At 42.9% G+C, this 19,953-nt stretch overlaps 1 protein-coding gene across 2 annotated transcripts in view; it reads left to right on the forward strand.

Moving 5' to 3' along the window:
* cblb (Cbl proto-oncogene B, E3 ubiquitin protein ligase) overlaps positions 1–19,953 on the forward strand; it is a 70,041-nt gene that overhangs the window by 43,245 nt on the left and 6,843 nt on the right. For both annotated transcript variants that reach the window (XM_084073725.1, XM_084073724.1), the window contains exons 7-15: positions 3,576–3,713; positions 5,553–5,640; positions 5,871–6,002; positions 9,739–9,942; positions 10,491–10,685; positions 12,984–13,343; positions 15,889–15,977; positions 19,039–19,182; positions 19,628–19,692. In XM_084073725.1, the coding sequence (XP_083929851.1) occupies positions 3,576–3,713; positions 5,553–5,640; positions 5,871–6,002; positions 9,739–9,942; positions 10,491–10,685; positions 12,984–13,343; positions 15,889–15,977; positions 19,039–19,182; positions 19,628–19,692 (1,415 nt within the window). The remainder of the gene's footprint in view (positions 1–3,575; positions 3,714–5,552; positions 5,641–5,870; positions 6,003–9,738; positions 9,943–10,490; positions 10,686–12,983; positions 13,344–15,888; positions 15,978–19,038; positions 19,183–19,627; positions 19,693–19,953) is intronic.

The raw sequence follows: 19,953 nt of genomic DNA on the forward strand, positions 1-19,953 counted from the left end.
TGCATAGAAAGCAGACAAAAACAAAACACTTGCACTGCACAGCATTATTAATTTTAATGAGTGGAAATCAGTTTCTACATACTAACAAGCTACTAATGAGCTTGTGTATAGGGTGCTGCCAATTAGTTTCGGTTGCAAATTCTCACAAGGCTAAAACAAACTCCTTAAAAACATTTTCTTTTTAAATAACAATAAACAGTGCTAATTCTATCGGTGGAGCTGTGAGAATCTCCGGGTGTAACTGTATATGAACATAAGTATGATAATGTGGTCATGAAATCTGTGTGTGTTGTGCATGTGTGTGTGTAGAGTGGGAGTGCGTAGGATGTATATATTTAGCACCAATCCCTTGGTGAATCACGCAAATACCGTATTAACGGACCCCGGCAATCACATCCACGGGCACACATGTACACAAACACACACAAGGCTGTGAGTGGAAGAACTTAAATGTGAAATTAACTGTGTACATCTTATTATTTTACCACACACACACACACTCACCTGACTCTACTAATCAGCCACACTAGTTTCTCCAGAATGGACTGCTGGATTACAGACTTATAGGCAGGTTAAACACAAAGGCATTTAGTAATCCATCACTGCATTTGAGGAATTAACAAAATAGGAACAGCATATTTGTCCTACAGTATTTATATCAGTGGTCCTCAAACATTTTCATTACATGGACCCCCAAAGTGATATGTATTTTGCCTCGGACCCCTAACATTTTGTACAAGCTCACAACGTGAGTGAGCTTGTAGACTGATTTTGTTGCTATATGAACTAATTTAGCTAGGGACATCCTGGGACCCCCCCCCCCCCCCCCCATGGACCCCTGGAGGTTCCCGGACCCCACTTTGAGAACAACTGATTTAAAGAATAGTATACAGTATGTGCAATTAGCAGATGTACAGTCTGTCATCGATATGTAGAAAAAGGCATACTTTTTGCTCTCAGGAAAACTGTTCAGAAGCAACTCTGCTTATACAGTTACACTGGGGGTCGCCGGGCCCCACTTTGAGAGCCAATGCAGTACAGTATGTCTCGGCTCACATAAAGCCCTGGTGAATTCAGCACTGTGTGTGTGTTTGTTGCTTTTGGAGATGGGATCTTATGATGGTCACATCATAGCACTCTCTGAGCCTCATGCTGGTTTTGTGTCGTGCCGGATTTCTCTTCTCGTCGCGTGTTTTTTTTTTTGTTCCACATTCAAATTGTTCCACACTGTGCTGCTGAGCAATTTCCTTTTATAAAAACTGTGATTTAAAACGATGGTGGGAAGCCATGCGTGATGAATGAAAGGCGTAATAAAAAAAAGTGGTGTTTGTCGCAGGGAAATTTAAGTTAACCCATTAAGACCTTAGATACGATTCTACAAATCCTAACGGTTTTCTGAAACACTTATGTTGCTATAATGTCAGTGTTGCTCAAACTTTGTCATGTCAAGGACCCCCCAAAATGATATGTATTTGGCCGCGGACCTCCATCTCAAAACAAAAAATTTCGCTTTCAAAATATATATATATTCAAAGATTTGCACACATTTTCACGATTTTTCTAAAATAGCAGATCTACAAGCTCATAGCGCGGCACTCTGTGCCGCGCTATGAGCTTGTATGTCTGCTATTTTTGAATAGCCAAAGTATAAAATAATGTTTAAAGTGGTTACACAGATGCGTTCCCGGTCTTAATGGCTTAATATCAAAGTAACAAAAGGACTTCATAAATCACTGGGTCTAGACAGTGTAGTCTGTTGTATTTTTACGTGTTTCTCAGCGGGTGGTAGTAATAGAGATGAGATGTCTCATCCGTCGTATCCCCAGGCTATATGGAACTGTCGTTGATGACATCAGGACTGTGCAACTAAATGATGTGTTCATTTGAAGAATATTAAAGGGAAATAGAAGGTTATTAATGATGCTGCCAGAAGTAATTTCATGTCATAAGGCAAATTGGAAGAACAATTTGTTGCTGTCGGGTGGAAACCGATGAAAAATTAAGCTGTGTTCCAATGGATCCAATGTAGATATTATTTAATTGCAAGCCCTTGTTAATACTTTTCATTGGTTCAATATTTGTAAAACCAACAGACAGACTTAGCCAGTTTTTCAGACTTTTCCTTTCTTTTTTCTTTGTTCCTTGTCTTTAAAAAAAATACAGCTTGTAGATCAGCTATTTTTGCTACCTTGTTGTGACACTGTAGTTAGTAGGACAGAGTATACATTCATTTACGAAAAACAAACATCAAAAGTTGAAATTTGGACAGATTTCTGTCCCACAGCAACGATATACAATTTGCTTTGTGGAACCCTAGTTCCTCTATTCTGGGCATGTCATAATAGGCGAACATGAGGGGGCCAAGGACAGACCCCTGGGGGACCCCAGTGAACAAAGTGCATAGGGTTTAAGTTTAATATTTAGTTTCAATGTAAGGAGAATCATACTCTCTAGTTGTAGTACAACAACTACTGTACTGTAGAGGAATCAGTGTCTACTACATGTACACCATGGGGCTGTTTGTTGTCTTCTGAAGCCACAGAAATCCCTTTTTTTTAATCAAAAGGATTTTGTGCATCTGGGATCTTTTGATGTATTGCAAGGATCCCCATATCCCACAACAAACGGACACACACGTACACCACACGCGCCAACGAACACACACACACACACACACACACACACACACACACACACACACACAGGCACTCACTGAAGTCTGTCCCCAGCGTGTGCGAGTGAAGTGCACATGTGGGTGTTGATGCAACCATCATGAAGTCTGGATTGTTGTTCCTGTGTCTTCAGCCTAGCAGATGGGATGATTCACAGGATGCCGCATGTTCAAGTGGTGCAGATTAAAATTCATATATCACACGCTGTGGTCTGTTATTTGAATACATTTGAGACTATTGTTTATGATTTTTATTTTTTCCCTCTGTCAGGTCGCATAATGATTAGCGTAAGGATTTTTCTTGTCTTGTGTTTAGGGTCTCTTGGAAGTATTTATTTATGCAGTCGATTTGGCTTTTTCTTAACCATTCTTAACCAGTTGTTTGGTTTCCTTTGCTGTTTTTGTGCCAATGTTTTTAAACCCTGTATTGTGGGGAAAGCTTTCACTGAAAATAGCCGATCGACAAGCTCACAACGCGGCGCAAATCCTGAACCCTGAATGGAGAGCGCTAAAATGAAATGACAATATCATATTATGGAATTCCTCTTACATCAGTGGTCTCAGATCCAGTTTTATGGGCCATGAGTAAATGTAACTAATACAAAAATAAATAAAATCAGAGTTTTCAGAACTTAAAAGTGGAACATTTTTCAAAAGAATTTCAGAAATGTTCAAAACAATATTTTTTTAATAGTGAAAATAGCAGATCTATAAGCTCATAATGCATGTGGTGTGTTGTGGGATGTATTTTCGTACATTTGAGTCCCAGGGAGACATCAAATGTATCTTTTGGGTCTCCCGAGCTGAATAGTTGAAGAACCGGTGCTCTACATTATTGTGAAGTTGGATTCTGTGTACGAGACATTGTGTTTGAGAGCTTTGTGTTCCTGTCTCCCTCCACCAGTTACATCTTCAGACTGAGCTGCACCAGGCTGGGTCAGTGGGCCATCGGCTATGTGACCAACGATGGCAACATCCTGCAGACCATCCCCCACAACAAACCCCTGTTCCAGGCCCTCATTGATGGATGCAGGGAGGGCTTGTACGTAACCTCCACACCTCCCTACACACTCTCAGTCAGTCAGTCAGTCAGTCACTCACTGATTCTCTCTCTCTGTGTCTCTCTCTCTCTCTCTCTCTCTCTCTCTCTCTGTCTCTCTCTGTCTCTCTCTGTCTCTCTGTGTGTGTGTGTCTCTCTTTCTCTCTCTCCCCCCCTCCATGCATTGATCCGTTGTGCTCTTGGGCCATGGCAGACTGTAGAATGTGAACTGACGGAATCAATCATATCTGATTTGAATAGAAACACACAAAGATGTTCTTGTTCCTATTCTGTTTTCTTCCGGTCCTAAAACACTGCTTCTGTGCCTGGGAGGTTATTGGCGTGCGCATCCCATCATTTTTGCCATAGTTGAAACAACATGTTTGTGTCTGGCCCCCGACCAGACGATGTCTTTTGAGAGTTTTGCGACGACGTCTGTTTCCATCACACCTGACAGCTGCCGTCTGACAGTCTCCTCGGCACATCAAACGCACTTCCTTTCCTTTAGCGCCATGGCATCGCTCTTTCCTCAGCCATCAATCAAAAAGACTCTGCCTAGTTAACGGCTGCTTTTCAGATATCGTCTTAGAAGTCTATACTGTGGCCTTGGGGAAGGGATGTATTTACAGGTACTTCTGTTTTTGATCAAGCTGGCAAGCCTTAAATGGCTTCCAGGAGAAGTCGCTAGAAAACTCGCGTCTCATCAGCCACTCGAACGTCACGAGTCAAAGTTATTATTCACAGGACAAAAAGCTAAAAACTGTTGGCTGGATGCCGTGATCTAGTCAGCCATGATACTGCGGCTCAAAGCTCAGAGAAGACAAAGTGCATCTCCTGTGTTGTGTAGTGCTGCGGATGTGTCTATCTGCTCCGGTCATTAACGGTACATTATGCAGCATCATTGACAGTAAATTCACCCAGGGCATGGTACAAATGCAAACCAAACCAAACCACTGTTCTTGATTGATTGGTTGAATACTTTATTATTGTGAAACAGAAACAGCATTTTGTTTAAAACGAAGTACTCCTGCAAACTTTGGAAGCCAATCTTAGCCCATCAGGATGGAATATCTGAAAGACCCGTTTTCGTTTAATTACTATAGAGACACTGTGTACCGATTTGCGGGATGTTTGGACAAAATCTGTGGGAGTAATATTAACAAATGTGTTTTGCAAAAATCAACCTCCTGGTGGCACTATAACAGGCCGATCGGAAACATTCGAGGCAGAGGTTCTGCTCTGGCATCCAGGGAGTGTGTTCGCACAGTTTCGCTGCGACCGGCCCAATGGTGCCGGAGATTAGCTGGTCACGGACGGACGAACGGACAGGGTGCAAAAGTCTCTGCTACGCCTTCGGCTTGGCGGAGACATTTACAGATGCGCATCCCATCCCCACGGGGCTCCTTCCGTGGAGCTCGCTTAGAGAGTGTGTTGTTTGACTCTCTGGGGGCAAGATAGTAGGGGATAAGATTACATATTAAGTCCTGTTGTGGTGTCTTGTCATGAATATCTGTTCCAGGTTCCGGCTAAGAAGTTGAAATTAGTACAAGCGAAAACACTAACCGATAATTCTTGATAAGGAGTACCGGTAGTCATTACTATCGGCTTTGTGCTTCTATACTGTTATTACTTATACAGAAAATAGGAGGAAATCGGTTTAACCACACATTAACCTTTTAAGTCGTGAAAATAACTACAAGATCATTAACGCATTGCATTGCGATCGTCTATTTTCACTATTCGTCTTGCGGTGAAGTATGTAAGACTTATGTGGTTAACATGGCCCCATGTCTATCGTGCAGCTATTATAGCACAGCTAAGTTTGCCCTTTCTTATCCACAGCTATTTGTTTCCTGATGGACGCAGCTACAATCCTGACCTCACAGGCCTGTGCGAGCCCACCCCCCACGATCACATCAAGGTCACGCAGGTGGGTGTGTGTGTGTGCGTGCGTCATTTACATACTGACCGACAGTACGATACGTGCACGTGAGATCCTGCTCCGTCTGCGTTAGCCAGTGTCCGCCTGCAGATGTGTGTCTGTGTGTGTGCGCGTGTGTCTGTACGTTTGTGTGCGTTTACATAATTGCCTATATGCGTTTACACTTTGCCTACGTGCGTCAGTTGATGACTAACATGCGTGTTGTGTTGCCTCAACAGGAGCAGTACGAGTTGTACTGTGAAATGGGCTCCACCTTCCAGCTGTGCAAGATCTGTGCTGAGAACGACAAAGACGTGAAGATTGAGCCTTGTGGTCACCTCATGTGTACTTCCTGTCTCACCGCCTGGCAGGTACTCTAACAATAAGCTCAGCTCATGCGGAACCTCTAAGTTGTGTGTGTGTGTATTGGGGGAGTCATGTTTTTATGCCGTCACTGATGGTAGTAACAGCGCTTTGAAGGTCCCCGACTTCTGTGGGAAAGAAACAAACCTTCCTCAGCAACCTACAGAAAAGTCAGCAAATCGAACGGCCGAGCAGGAACTGAGCGATGTGAAATTCACTGGCTATTGTTGTAGTAGTGTTGTTGTTATTTTGTAATTTTTGGAAACACATCTAAGATTGTTGCACAAAGCCACTTCCTCTTGTCATGCTAATAGCTTGTGGAAAGATGGTGAGCGTTCTGAAAATTACAAGTTGTTGACCGTAACATACCAAGGTTATGCCGGATTTATACATGGTTGCGCGTGGGTGTCGCGTACTGAAAATAGCCGATCTGCAAGCTCACAAAGCGTCTAAAAAGCGACAGCCACATGTGCAACTACATTAAGTACTGTATAACTCACAGGTGAGGCCGGGTCACATAACTGTTGTTCCACTCCACTATCGATTGTTTCCGAACTCAAAGTGATACCCTTGGTTAACAATCTTCCTCTTCCTCCCCGTGGCCTTGCATTGTGTCCTAATCACATTTCCACATGTCAGTCAGTCAGTAATGGGAGTGAAAAGCTAGAGTTTGTGTGTGTGTGTGTGTGTGTGTGTGTGTGTGCTAGAAACTGAACCAGCATGGTTGTAATTTCCTTCATAATGAGTCATTAGCATCAGGTCCTCTCCTCCTCTCTCCTCTCCTCTCCTCTCCTCTCCTCTCCTCTCCTCTCCTCTCCTCTCCTCTCCTCTCCTCTCCTCTGGGTGAGACGTCTGTGTTGTAATCTCCCAGAGATAGCTCTCTAGAGATAGAAGAGCACTACACTAGCCTCACTGTCCACAAAATTGATCGTTGAAAGGGACACACACACACACACACACAGAGAATGCAGGCTTTTTAGCAAGGTTAAAAGCATATCTCACAATCATAGCTCTCTATCAATGTCATTTTCTTTGTAGGCTAAGAGCAAATTAGCTGCATGCTGCTTAGCGAGGTAAAATGAGCACCGCGGTATTTGTCGACTTAAATCCGGATGGGTCGCGTGAAAATGTAGCGCTTAGAGAAAAGATGAAATACACTGTAATACAAGACAGCATTGATGGTGAAGGGCACATGTGGAGAGAGTTTCCTCATCATGGGAGCTATAGGCCTTGCAGCGTTTGAGGAATGTTTGCGCGGTGACCAGACCACACCGGCGCTAAACACATCTCTGTGTGTCACTCAATTCTCAAGAGACTGTGTTGCAACGCCGCAAACATGGGGGCGGGACAACAGACTTCTTTCTTTGTGGCTTTAGTATATTGTTGCTGTCGGGCAGAAACCTATCTCCATATTCTAACTTTTTTTTGGTGTTTTTTTTGTTGTAAATTAACGCCCCACTTGATCATACTACAGCGTCACATATTAAGCATCAAAAGTAACAGATCCACAAGCTCGAAACGCGGCTTGAAACGTGGTGCGAAGCTGCGCGTTTTGAACTTGTAGATCTGCTAATCTTGCTACTTTAGAATTTGAATACTGAAAAGTAACAGTTTTGGACGTACTGTATGAGGTTTCCACCCGACAGAGACGATATAACCTTTATTTAACTAGTAAACTAAAAATACATTGAGACAAAGGCTCTTTTGCAAGTATGCACTGGCCAAGAGGCAGACATATTACACAGATTCACATGCGTATATAAAAAAGCCTGGAAAATGTCTGAACATAGACGGATAGGTTCAGCATACGAGCGTACTCTTTCCAGCACTCCTGCTTTGTAAACAGTGTCCGAGGCGACGTTATAGCGGCACCCACATTAACAGTGTTTGTTTGTCACACTTCCTGTTATGAAAAGCCAAGTGAGACCCCACCTCCATTACGCCAGGGTATCACAGAAGAACATAGTGCGGTGTGTGTGTGTGTGTGTCTGTCTGTGTGTGTGTGTGTGCCAATGACTTTGACTAGTGACGTTTGTACGTAATGTGCTCACACGTGCATGTTTCAGCGGTGAAGAATGTGTGAGTCAAACCAGTCAAACTCCTCCTCGGTGACTAACACAGCACCAGTACCAGTTCATTTGAGTCAGCAGAGGTTCCCTTTACTGTTGGTTTCGGCCTGTGTTAGTCACCCCGGGGGTAGACCTTTTATGGCCAAGTTATGCTCCATCGCACGACAGTGTCACGCGCCCGAAAATAGCCGATCTACCAGCTCACAACGTGTCGCGGACGCGACACATTTTGAGCTTGTAGATCGGCTATTTTCGGCAGGCATCAGGCAGCCCTCACTCACAACGGGAAACAGCTGGCTGTGGCTGGTGATGTATGTAATTCCACATCCTGTTTAGCTTTTAAAGACAGTATTTGATCTCGGCAGGGTATATGGGGGCGTTGTGAGAGGGTTCCCTTGTTCCAAGTGTCAGTGCTTCTCCCCGAATCAAATCAAGATAAGAGTCAAAGGTTTAAAAAAGTTCAGACAGTTTCTGGAAACTTTGCGTCGCGTATCACAGTGTGACTGTCCAGTAATGTCATCGCCTCTGCCTTACAGTAACAAGCGTCTTCACTATGAATTGCCGTGCAAAATCATCACCGTTTCCCCGATTTGAAATGGCTTTTTATAGAAAGTATTTCTGAGGACAGTCAGCTGTGAACATAAAAAAAGAAAAATAAATTTCCATGTACTCAGAAAGCTGGGGTAACATTTTTAACCTCTCTTTCTTACCAAGTGCCAAGTGTCCATCTAGAAAGAGTTTCCAAAGTAGTTGATTCCAAAGTGGTGGTTTTCTCTCTTTTTGTGAAGCTTTTGTGTCACATAATGGCTCTAACCACTGTCAACCTTCAAACATTTTTTTCAAAAGAGTGATTATAGCGTGATCTACAAGCTCACAGCGTGTCGCATCGGGTATTTTCGCCACACGACGCCATCGAACACCGAAGCACAAAATTGTGCTTAAGTGGTTTAATATGTCATTGATGTTGATGAACAGCGGGGCTTGTGAAGTGTCCGCGAGTGCCTCCTCCCCCGCTCCAACCTCCTCCCTTTTAACCTCCCACTCGTTCCCATCTCCAGCCTCTCTAATTAGGATTAGGTTACAAACATGCTGTTGGTGCGGCCCTTGCCAAGTCCCCAACCATATGGCAGCCACAATTGCAGCTTTGTTCTCTGTAAATATTGTCTGCCTTTGATTTTTTGGGCCCCCGAGTCAAGAGAGAGAGAGATGAACTGAAAACCAAAACCTCTTTTATTCATTTTATTTACGGCCCCCCGCTTGACGGGGGCTGCCATGCAGAATACGGAAATGGCCCCATCACAAGTTGTTAAGTTACAGAATAGCTTCCCTCGGAGAGTGTGCGCGCATGCATGCATGCATGTGTCCAATCGACTTTGCTTTGAGCTCTTTCATGAATGGGGGGGGGCTAGTTCTAAAGGCGCGTAGCGTCACCTTGAATGGAAACATATGTGCTGGGGCTGCCATGTTGCTGTAGTTTCAACTCTACGGCCAAATTGGTTCCTTGTGTTCCTTAAAAAAAGGAACTCATGTTCACCAGATTATTATGTTTATAAATGTCCATAGCTTATAAATATCACTGGCGCCTATCCATATATGTGTGTGTGTGTGTGTGTGGGGGGGGGGGTGCTGGAAATCCGTTTCAAGCTAAACCTGTCTTTCCCTGGTCGCGTTCTAGGAGTCGGACGGCCAGGGCTGCCCTTTCTGCCGCTGCGAGATCAAAGGGACCGAGCCCATCATCGTGGATCCCTTTGACCCGCGCCACGAAGGCGCTAAGTGCTTCTTCCTGGACCAGTTCAACTGCCCCATGCTGGACCTGGACCTGGACGATGAGGACAAAGAAGACTGCCTGGTCATGAATGGACTCGCCAACATCAGGAAGGTAGCCAGTGCCACCCTAGTGTGTTCAGTGGTGTTCAGTTGGTCCTTTTACCTGTTATGTTTTCCAACAGCGGTCTTTGCATGATTGCCATGATTGCCATGATTGTCTTGCGATGTAAAAAATGACCTTCAGAGAGCTTTTTGAGTGCTCTCACTTTGTGCCGCTATCACTGGAACGTTTCCCAACAAAATGCAGAGCTCTTTGGAAGCAAATTCTTACCAGAGAAAATAGCAAGTCGTTAAACTGTGCCACTTTCACCCTCTCAACCCTATTGAGTTCGGAAGCACTGAGAAACACTGCCATTATGTTTTAGTTTTCAGAAGCACTCACTGGAAATTGCCAGTCTACATGTGTTTTTACTTGGAATTTATGAATTATGCTCTGCTTTTTGAATGTATGAGGAAACTATTCAGCCACACGCCACTCTTTTCACTCTGATTTGAATGCCTTCATCCTAAACTGATCATTTCCCCGGCATCTATCTGCCACTAGGGGGTGTTAAAGTGCTTGTGTTGAACGTTCATCCTCTTGTTTTCCCTCTGTCCCAGCAATGTGCTGAGCGCCAGAACTCCCCCATCGTGTCTCCAAGCTCCTCCCCTGTGACTCAGCGGAGGAAAGCCCACGGGGGAGACCCCAGCCTCTGCATTCAGCACCTCAGCCTGCCCCCTGTACCCCCACGTCTTGACCTCATCCAGAAGGGTGTCATCCGCTCCCCGTCAGCCAGCCCCACGGCCTCCCCTAAGGTCAGTGGCAACGCGGCCCCCCTCGCCACATCAGCCCCGCTGCGTTGGCGCCAGAATGTGATGATGAATGATAGTACTTTCAAAGATGTTAAAGCTGCAGTCTAGAGAACTTGACATTTGAATGAATGAAGGGTAATTTCAACCGATCTGTAGGGTAGAGCAGTTTTTCTCGATCTGTGGGTCGGGACCCACCCCAGGGGGGGTCTCCAAATGATTTTGGAGGGGTCCCCAGATGATTAGCTTAATGTGCTTAACCCATTAAGACCTGAGGCGATTCTTTTTTTTTTTTTCTAAATCCTAACAGTTTTTTGAAAAGAATGATGGAAAAATGTCAAGATTTTTCAAAAATAGCTGATCTACAAGCTCATAGTGCGGCACTCTGTGCCGCGCTATGAGCTTGTATATCTGCTATTTTTGAATAGCCAAAGAGATCTAAAGTGACACAGATGCGTTCCAGGTCTAAATGGGTTAAAAAGATCCCAGGCTAATAAGTCGAATATGCCTTAATATATTATAATTGCCCTCTATAACTAAAATTTTACCCAAGAGGACATCTCCAACCCCATTCAGTTGTTGTGCTGAATATCAAGGGATCTTTAACAATCAGTCCTATTGAGAAGTCATTGTTTTCTCACTCAACAGTAAACAAACCAACATACAGTATACGTGTATATACAGGGTATCTGCACATTACTAAACAATTTACAATTTAAAGGACGACTTCACCGCTTTTCAACCTATCTTCATATAATTGGTCCTCACTAATACTCATGATAAAATGGTACCATTTTTTCCTACTTGGTCTGTGTCTCATAGGAGGACTGTGGACAGTCCAGAAACCGTCTACCAGTGACATCATCGTTAGGCATGCTTTTTTTTTCCAACAAGATTTCACATTTTTTATTTAGATTTTTATTAACACGAGAACAATGGCTTCTTTTATTGCATTGCAACTTTCCAGGAATAGAAAGCCTGCAGTTTCTATTAGCTTGGATTCCCCATTGATGATGTCACTGGTAGACGGGACTCTGAACTGTCCACAGCCCTCCTCTGAGACACAGACCGAGTAGAAAAAAATGGTACCATTTTATCATGAGTATTAGTGAGGACCAATTATATGAAGATAGGTTGAAAAGCGGTGAAGTCGTCCTTTAAGGACTTTTAAGACATTTTTAACACCTTTCATTGTGTCAAAAACAAACCATACTATAAAACATGGTGAAAAATTTGACACATTTTCAAATATTACCTAGAAAGAGGCACGTTTTTTTTAAATAGCTGATGTATTTTCGAAAATGTTTATCTGTGGAACCGAGTCAAACTAAATGTAATGCCTCAACTCCTACAATTCCACGTGCTTATCAGGGTGGGGGGGGTCCCCAGTTCAAATAGGATTATTTTTGGGGGCCACGGGCTGAAAAGGTTGAGAACCACTGGGGTAGAGTACTGTATGGTAATCCAATATGACTAGCACATCTGCAGCCGTTTAGAAATGTAGACCCTGTTGTTAGGTAAGACACCTACTGGTTGGTTGACATTGACAAGTAGTATTGCCTCAAGCGGAATGTCTCCCCCAGACCAAGCAGAGATTCCTTCTTGGTGGAGAGTGGTAGAAATGTAGTCTCTCACTCAGGGAGAGACCTGTGTTTGCAGCTAGTGTATTGCAGCTTTAGGTTTCACTGTGTCATCATATAGTTTCTCTTGGATTCTGGTCATCATTATGAAACTGCTTATTTTTTCCGAATGAACTTCATCTCCTGTGTGAAGCTGCCCTATTACAGCCACTTGTCAAACAGGGTTGCAGGTGATATGACTTCTGCCTCGATTGCGATTAACTCATTCACTGCCTGAATTATTTCTGGCCGCGTTTGCCCACTGCCAAGATTTTTCATTGAAAAAAAAAGTACTCAGGAGCCGAGATACAGAATTTTTAAGTTTAAAGTTAACAAGGAAGTGGATGGGAGTCTAGATCTTCGAAAAATAATCTCATATATTTTTCTTTTTTAATTTTTTTAAAAGTCGTTTTAGTCGTTCTAGGCAGGCATGGCTTAAGGGACAGAAGTCGTTTTAGTCGTTCTAGGCAGGGAATGAGTTAATGAACAATTATTTTAAAAAATCTTAAAGAACTTTCTTTTTGTGTTGATTTGTTGATATAATAAATAAATAAGTAATACAGATAAAAAACCTTGCTTCTCAATTATATAAGATGAAGTCGGTTACTGTTTCTAAATGTCGGTTTCGATACATTTTCAGCTATTTGGATTTGGTTTCACTTTCTCACTCCCCTTCCTCTTGTAGTCGTCACCCGGCATGTCCAGGAAGCAGGACAAGCCCCTCCCCGCCCCCCCGCCTCCCCAGAGGGACCCGCCGCCCCCGCCTCCCCCAGAGCGCCCCCCTCCGATCCCCCCAGAGACGCGCCACTCCTGGCTCCCCAACAACTCCTCGTCCTCCTGCGTGTCGTCTGCCGCTGCTGTGACACCGGACCCCCAGGTGGTGCCAGCCGACGCATGGTGCCCCAAGGACAGCCCCTCCTTGGCGGACGTCCAGCTGGCACCGCCGTCAGCCTCTTGTCACCTCAACGGCAGACCCCTCAGTTGTCCCTCGGGGGCCGCCGGGAGGTTCCAACCGCCAAGGATGGACGGCGCAGACAGCTCCAAAGTAAGTTGAGCTGTTTAATGTTTTCATTTTGGTGGCTATAGGCTTTGGTCAAGATGGTCTAAATTAAGTGGTTCTCAGGGGGGTACCCAGAAAAATATGTAAATATAGCATCAGAATAATTATGACCTTTTTATACTTTGGCTATTCAAAAATAGCAGATATACAAGCTCATAGCGCGGTACGAGTGCCCCCCTCTGCTATTTTTGAAAAATCTTGAAAATTTGTGCAAATCTTTGAATATATATATTTTTAAAGCGAACATTTGGAACTCAAATCTTTGCTTCTGGGGGTCCCTGGAACAAAATATTTTTAGATGGGGGTCCTCGGCCAAATACATATCATTTTGGGGGTCCTTGACATGAAGAAGTTTGAGAACCACTGGTCTAAATTAGTGGTTCTCAAACCTTTTCATTTCAAGGACCGCCATCCCTTTGTCCGCTCTCAGAGTTCTGTAAGGGTCAATATTTGGAATCCCCCTCAAGGAACCCCGAGTGTTCATGGACCCCACTTTGAGAACCACTGGTCCAAGTCATTACAAGTTGCCTTCATCAGACCCGATGAAGGCCAACTGTGGCCGAAACGTTGTACTATGTCATTTTCTGTGTTTTAAAGTAAGCTAAACTCTTAGGAGCAATGCTGTTGTGTGGACTTTTATTCTTTTGAACTATTACAAGAAAGAGAACATTTATTAGAATACATGGGCTTGTGGTTGGATGGAACGTGTGTGTTTGCTAACTATCTCAGTTTCTTTTGAAGCATTTGTTCATGAGATATTTTTACGTATTATTATTATTACTTGCGTGGTGTGAGTTTATAATATAAAAGATCACAACAAAATAATTGGGATGGATAGACTGTTTTTGCATTTTGGGTAAACAACACCTTTTAAATATCTCCGTCTTTATGTGTGTGACTGTGGTGATAAGTAGGAGTAATCATTATGCAAAGGCACACAACGAATAATGCTACTCTCTGTTTGTCATTCTCTCTTATGTAAAGATTTGCTATACACACATACAGGGCTATACACATTCATTAACATGTTAAAACCGGGAAAGCATCTTTGTCTTTTTAGATTTTAACCACTTTAACCGTTATATTATACTTTGGCTATTCAAAAATAGCCCATAGCTCATAACGGGTCACTTCGTGCCACGCTTTGAGCTTGCAGATCTGCTATTTTTGAAAGATCGTGATTTCTTTTTTTTTTTAAGCGAATATTTTTAACTCAAATCTTTGCTTCTGGGTGTCCCTGGAACAAAACATTTTGAGATGGGGGTCCGCCGCCAAATTCATATCATTTTGTGTGTCCTTGACATGAAAAGGTTTTGAGCACCACGGAGCAACATACGCTTTTCAGAAAGCCGTTAGGATTTAGAAGAGATTTTGTAGAATCGGCCTCAGGTCTTAATGGGTTAACACACACTCTCATTCCGTGGGGAGGTGGGTGGGCTTCCTGACACACAGTGGGATGTGTTTGCATATCGTTGCTGTCAGGTAGAAACCTTGTATGTCCAAAACCGTTACTTTTCAGGTCAAAAAAAAAAAAGGTAGATCTATAAGGCTCGGCTATTTTTGCTACTGTTGTGTGACACTGTAGTATGACGAAGTAGGGCATGAATTTACAGGGAGGGGGGTATAAAATATGGAGATAAGAGGTTTCAGCGACGATTTGCATCGTTATCTTCTAAAGCGCCTCATTCGGTTCAAAGGCAGGCTGCAGTTATGGCTGAAAATAATCCCTAAAAGAGATTGCTTATTTGGGAACACATTTTCTCAAAGGACTGCCACGTTCAATCCTGGATTTACATGCATTCACCAAAGCAAGATTTGTTTCCAAAATCAAATCAAAGCAAATATATAATATGGTGCTATATTTGGGGTAAAAAGCGTCACCCACAATAGCCATCCCACCTGAGATTTCCTGCATGCCAAAGCAAAAATGTTGATTTCCTTTTCTGCGCAGAGACCTTAGCATCAACATGCAGGAGCCAACTGATAATTTGACCTCAACAAGGTCTGGCACATCCTGGCAAGTCTGGCTGTGGCGGTATGCTGCCTTCGCCTGCTCTGAAAATGGGGATTATTTTTGGCACAGAATTAATGCTAATGCTAATGCTGATAAAAAAAAAATGTCTGCTTGTCGCACTCTATTAAATTCCCTGTCAGCAGTGCTTTCTCCAGGGTGCACATGGCACATCCACTTGTTTATGGCTGGAAGGCTGCTAAATTAGCAGAGATTGTAAGCGCTAAGCAGAGATTGTAAGCGCTAAGCCTTGTGATTATCAGCAGTTCATAGAAAGTTGAGTGCAAATCAAACTAATCGATTTAATTGATTGTAAAAACGAACCGATTTTAATAAAAGACGTACCAGACGTGCCGGAAATGATACGATTAATCGAAAGTTTTTTCAGCTCAAACAGACATTTACATTCATATAAATGTGTGTGTGTGTGTGTGTGTGTGTGTGTGTGTGTGTGTGTGTGTGTGTGTGTGTGTGTGTGTGTGTGTGTGTGTGTGTGTGTGTGTGTGTGTGTGCATGCAGCCCTTCTCCAATGGTCAGGTCAGCGATGAGTACGATATCCTTCCTTCACGGCACTCTCTACCTCAGACTGCTGCTGTCAATAGTCACAAGTAAGTAGCACACACACACACACACACACACACACACACACACACACACAGTGGGCTTTTTATCAAGCAAGATAAGAAGGATTTTTCTCGGAAATAATCTGAAAACGGTTTGGACACGCTACAGACACTTTACGCAAATATACAAGCAACATTCCAACAGATGCAGGGACCCTGTGTGTGCCAAGTCCTCTTATGTTGTATACAAACAGTAGCCCACATAAAGGTTTATGTCAATTTCCGGTAAACTTACTGTATAGCTACATTAGTTATTCTATAAGGATCTTTCCTCTGAATGGGGCCCATGTACAGTATAAACAAACACTCAAGGGCCTGCATGCATCAATGTTTACTTTATGTAAATCATTACAACTTGCAGACATGCTGGACAATTTGAAATATGTAAACTTTTCATTGAAATGTATTGATGTCTTCGATCATAAAATAGGTATTGGTAGTTAGAGGAAGTCAGACGGAATACCAGCACTGAAGGAAATGTCCTTCAGTTACTGTTATTAAATTAAAACCGGGAAAGCATCTGTGTCATTTAACGTTTTTTGCGTTGCCTATTCAAAAATAGCAGATATTATACAAGCTCGCAGCGCGTCACTTTGTGCCGCGCTGCGAGCTTGTACATCTGCAATTTTGTAAAAATGTTTTGAAAAATCTTGAAAGTGTGAGAACTACTGATTTGGAAGGCATTTGTAGAAGGTCTTAATGGGTTAAATTGGCACAGGTACAGTAGGAAACTTTAGAAAAGAAAGTGTTTGAGCACGATGCTTTCTTCAGTTCTATACAAAACACCAAGTGTCTCTTGGTCCATAGACACACCATTAAACATTCTACACTAAATAGACCATGTTTCATTAACATTTAATTAGATTCAACAATATATCGTCACTGTCAGGTGGAAACCTTGAGTCCAAAATTGCTACTTTTCAGAAAATGGGAAAAAAATAATTACCTGTGTTCTAATGTAGTTATTATTTAGTCACAAGCTCTTACTAAGCTAATACTCTTCATTGATTCAATAATTATAAAAACCCACATACATACTTAACAACTTTGACTTGAAAATACTTGAAATAATGTCCTTTCTGACACGTGGTGAGATCGCACAGCTCTGCTCCGTTGTATCAATGACTGAGTAAACAATCTGCACGCTAATGCTATTGGCAGCAAAAGCCGGCAGCTCGTATATCCCATAACTCTATGGTATAGCCCCGTAGCTTTAAGTCTGCCCACTGGTTGGGAGCATAGAAGCGTGACAACAGAGTACATCCCATAGACTGGAGGGCCGTAACCGTGACAACAAACCCGCAGGCCGCGCATGCGCAGTAACGGCGAAAACTGCGACCGTAGTGTTAGACAGAGTTTCCAAAAAAGGCTGATAAATAGCTTTCATTTGGGAAAAGTGAAAAACAGGCTTCCTCACGGTCTGTATAATGTTAATGGTCAATGCCTGTGTGCAAATTCAGATCAATTGCTCAAGCCAGTGAGGAGAAAAATGCGGAACAGAGAGTGTCACTGACTTTCCTTAATTATATGTAGGATTTACAGGTACATGGCAGGGCGACATTCAATCCAACAACTTGACATGTCTTTACAAGCACTAAAAAAAATTTTTTTGCCTTTGCCCTTTACTTATCTTTGGCTAAAACTCATTTGCTTCAGAGACATAGACCTTCTATCAGTGAAGTTGTTTTAGCCATAGGGCATAGTCACTGTTAGAGACAGCTTTGAAAAATGATGGCTGAACATGTAATAGCCTTTTAGCTGCAGTACAATTAAATTAGGTATTTCTCTGTGCTGCGCCGAAGTAGAGGGCAAGGATAGAGCTGTCACTTCTGATGAAGCTGGAGCCGAGGGGAAGCTTCGTTTTTACAGGAAACTATGTCATCCTGTGCAGTGGGTTTTTGCTTCACATGCCCACTGCGCAAATACTACACTTGTACACACGCATGTCGTTGTATCGACCGTATTTCAACTTTTCTGTTTGTTTATTGATGCCCTACTTCGCCATACTGTTTGTGTCCCACAAAAGTAGCAAAAATAACCGATCTACAAGCTTGTGAGCTTGTAGAGCTGCTATTTTTGCTATGTTGGAAAAGCTTTGTAAGTGGTTAAGCGTGTCTGTGGGTTTTATAGATATTGAACCAATGAAAAGTATTAACAAGAGCTTGTGACAAAATAATAGCTTCACTGGATCCACTGGAACGCAAAGTAACAGTTTGGGATTTATTGAGTTATTGAGGAAAATACTTGCTCTCTGGCAAGTCTTTTCTTCCAGTGAGTCATCATTTCATCACTGCCGGGCAAAAACAGTCAATATCGTCCGTATTGTATGACATGTTATGAATTAGGCTTTAGGCTGGAGTTTTCACAAATGTACCTGTGCAATAGTGCAGAACGAGTCACAGCCAGTCTTGGTTCATGGTTCAAAACTATCAGCTCTTCTTACCATGTTTGAGTCTGTTGACAGCAAGTGTGTCCAATTCAGAGCAGAAAGAAGCTGACACATGACTTCCCAACAATACCACAAACCAACCAATCTAAAAATAAATTGTTTGGCCTGGTGGCTGCGGTCTTCCATGTAGGTTTTGCTGATGGTGAGCAGAAATGTAAGCCAGATATCAATATTATTTTGAAGTTGTTAATCCACCACTTGGTGCCCTCACATGTCAATGATTTGTTCATCTGTTGTGCTCGATGGGCAAATGAGACAAATACGATTCTTTCTCGTGTATGTCCCCCAAGGTTATTATAGTTAACAAAAACTACAATTGGGAAGAAAATAAATATATAAAAACGAGGCCTTCCAAAAAAACTAACTGAAACTGTATTGTGTGTTTACAAAACTGCCTAAAACTAAATCAAAGCATAGAGAAAATGTCCTTAGTATTAGTTTTCAATATTTCATACAGTCATGTAGCTATGCCAGTTTTAAGCACTGTTGTCAAAAAGTATCAAATTGCTTTAAAAACTATACTGAAAAAGTCAAAAAGAAATAAAAATAAAAACATGAAAAAATGCAAAACTAAACTTGATGTCCCCCCCCACACAGACCCTCCCTCAATCCTTTCAGCAGTCCTGGTGGAGAATGGCACAGAGCATCGGCAGAGAGGCCAGAAGATGAGTATCAGGTCCCGTCCTCCAGCTTGTGTCTGAGTCAAGCTCCCATCTGCATCTCTGTTGCAGTTCCAAACAGGTAAATAATGAAAGTCCAAGTCACTATTAACCTTCCATAATCCATCCCACACAGACACACCTTTGGTTCAAATGGATTCATAAAAGAAACGCACATGGATTTAGCCACTTTCAACCTGGAGTACCTATTTCGGGCATGTTATTATACGTAGCACGTAGGTGTCATTTTTCCAAAGAATTCAAAAACATTTCAGGTAGATCCGCTATTTCCGGTAGTGTGCGAGCATTGCAGACCCATGTGGCCTATAGGGCAGGAGCCTATCTCCTGTTTTTGTAGCGTGAGGCGGCTTCATGTACAATAAATCCCCCAGCCATAATGTACAAGTACACCCCCTGGATATGACGCTAGTATGACGCAGGGAATTATCGGTAGTATATTGGTATTATGTGGTTAAGGGCTATATCAGAAGCTTGCAAAGACATTGATTGCCATTTCCTCTTCCTAGGCATGTGGAGAACGGCTCTCCTGAGCCGCCTGTCGAGGACAGAATCCCTAAGCCTCCCGAGCATGGTAAGTGTTGGGTCCATTAGAGAAGCAACAAGCCAAAACCAAACTGATGAATGTGCAAATGATCAGATGAGTGCATAAGTACACCCCTGCTGCTGAGTTCATTATGCTGTTGATGTGATCCATGGGGGAGAGTTGCAGGGAGATGAGAGCTTCAGGGTTTCAAGGTTTTTATGGGCTGAAATTCTGTGTGGCTGCCAACTTAAAGAGTAGACAGTGGTTCCCAACCTTTTCTCGATCAGGGGCCCACTTGAAAATGTTGAG

This window comes from Gymnoscopelus microlampas (assembly GCF_963454915.1).
Source record: "Gymnoscopelus microlampas genome assembly, chromosome: 12".
NCBI lineage: Eukaryota > Metazoa > Chordata > Actinopteri > Myctophiformes > Myctophidae > Gymnoscopelus > Gymnoscopelus microlampas.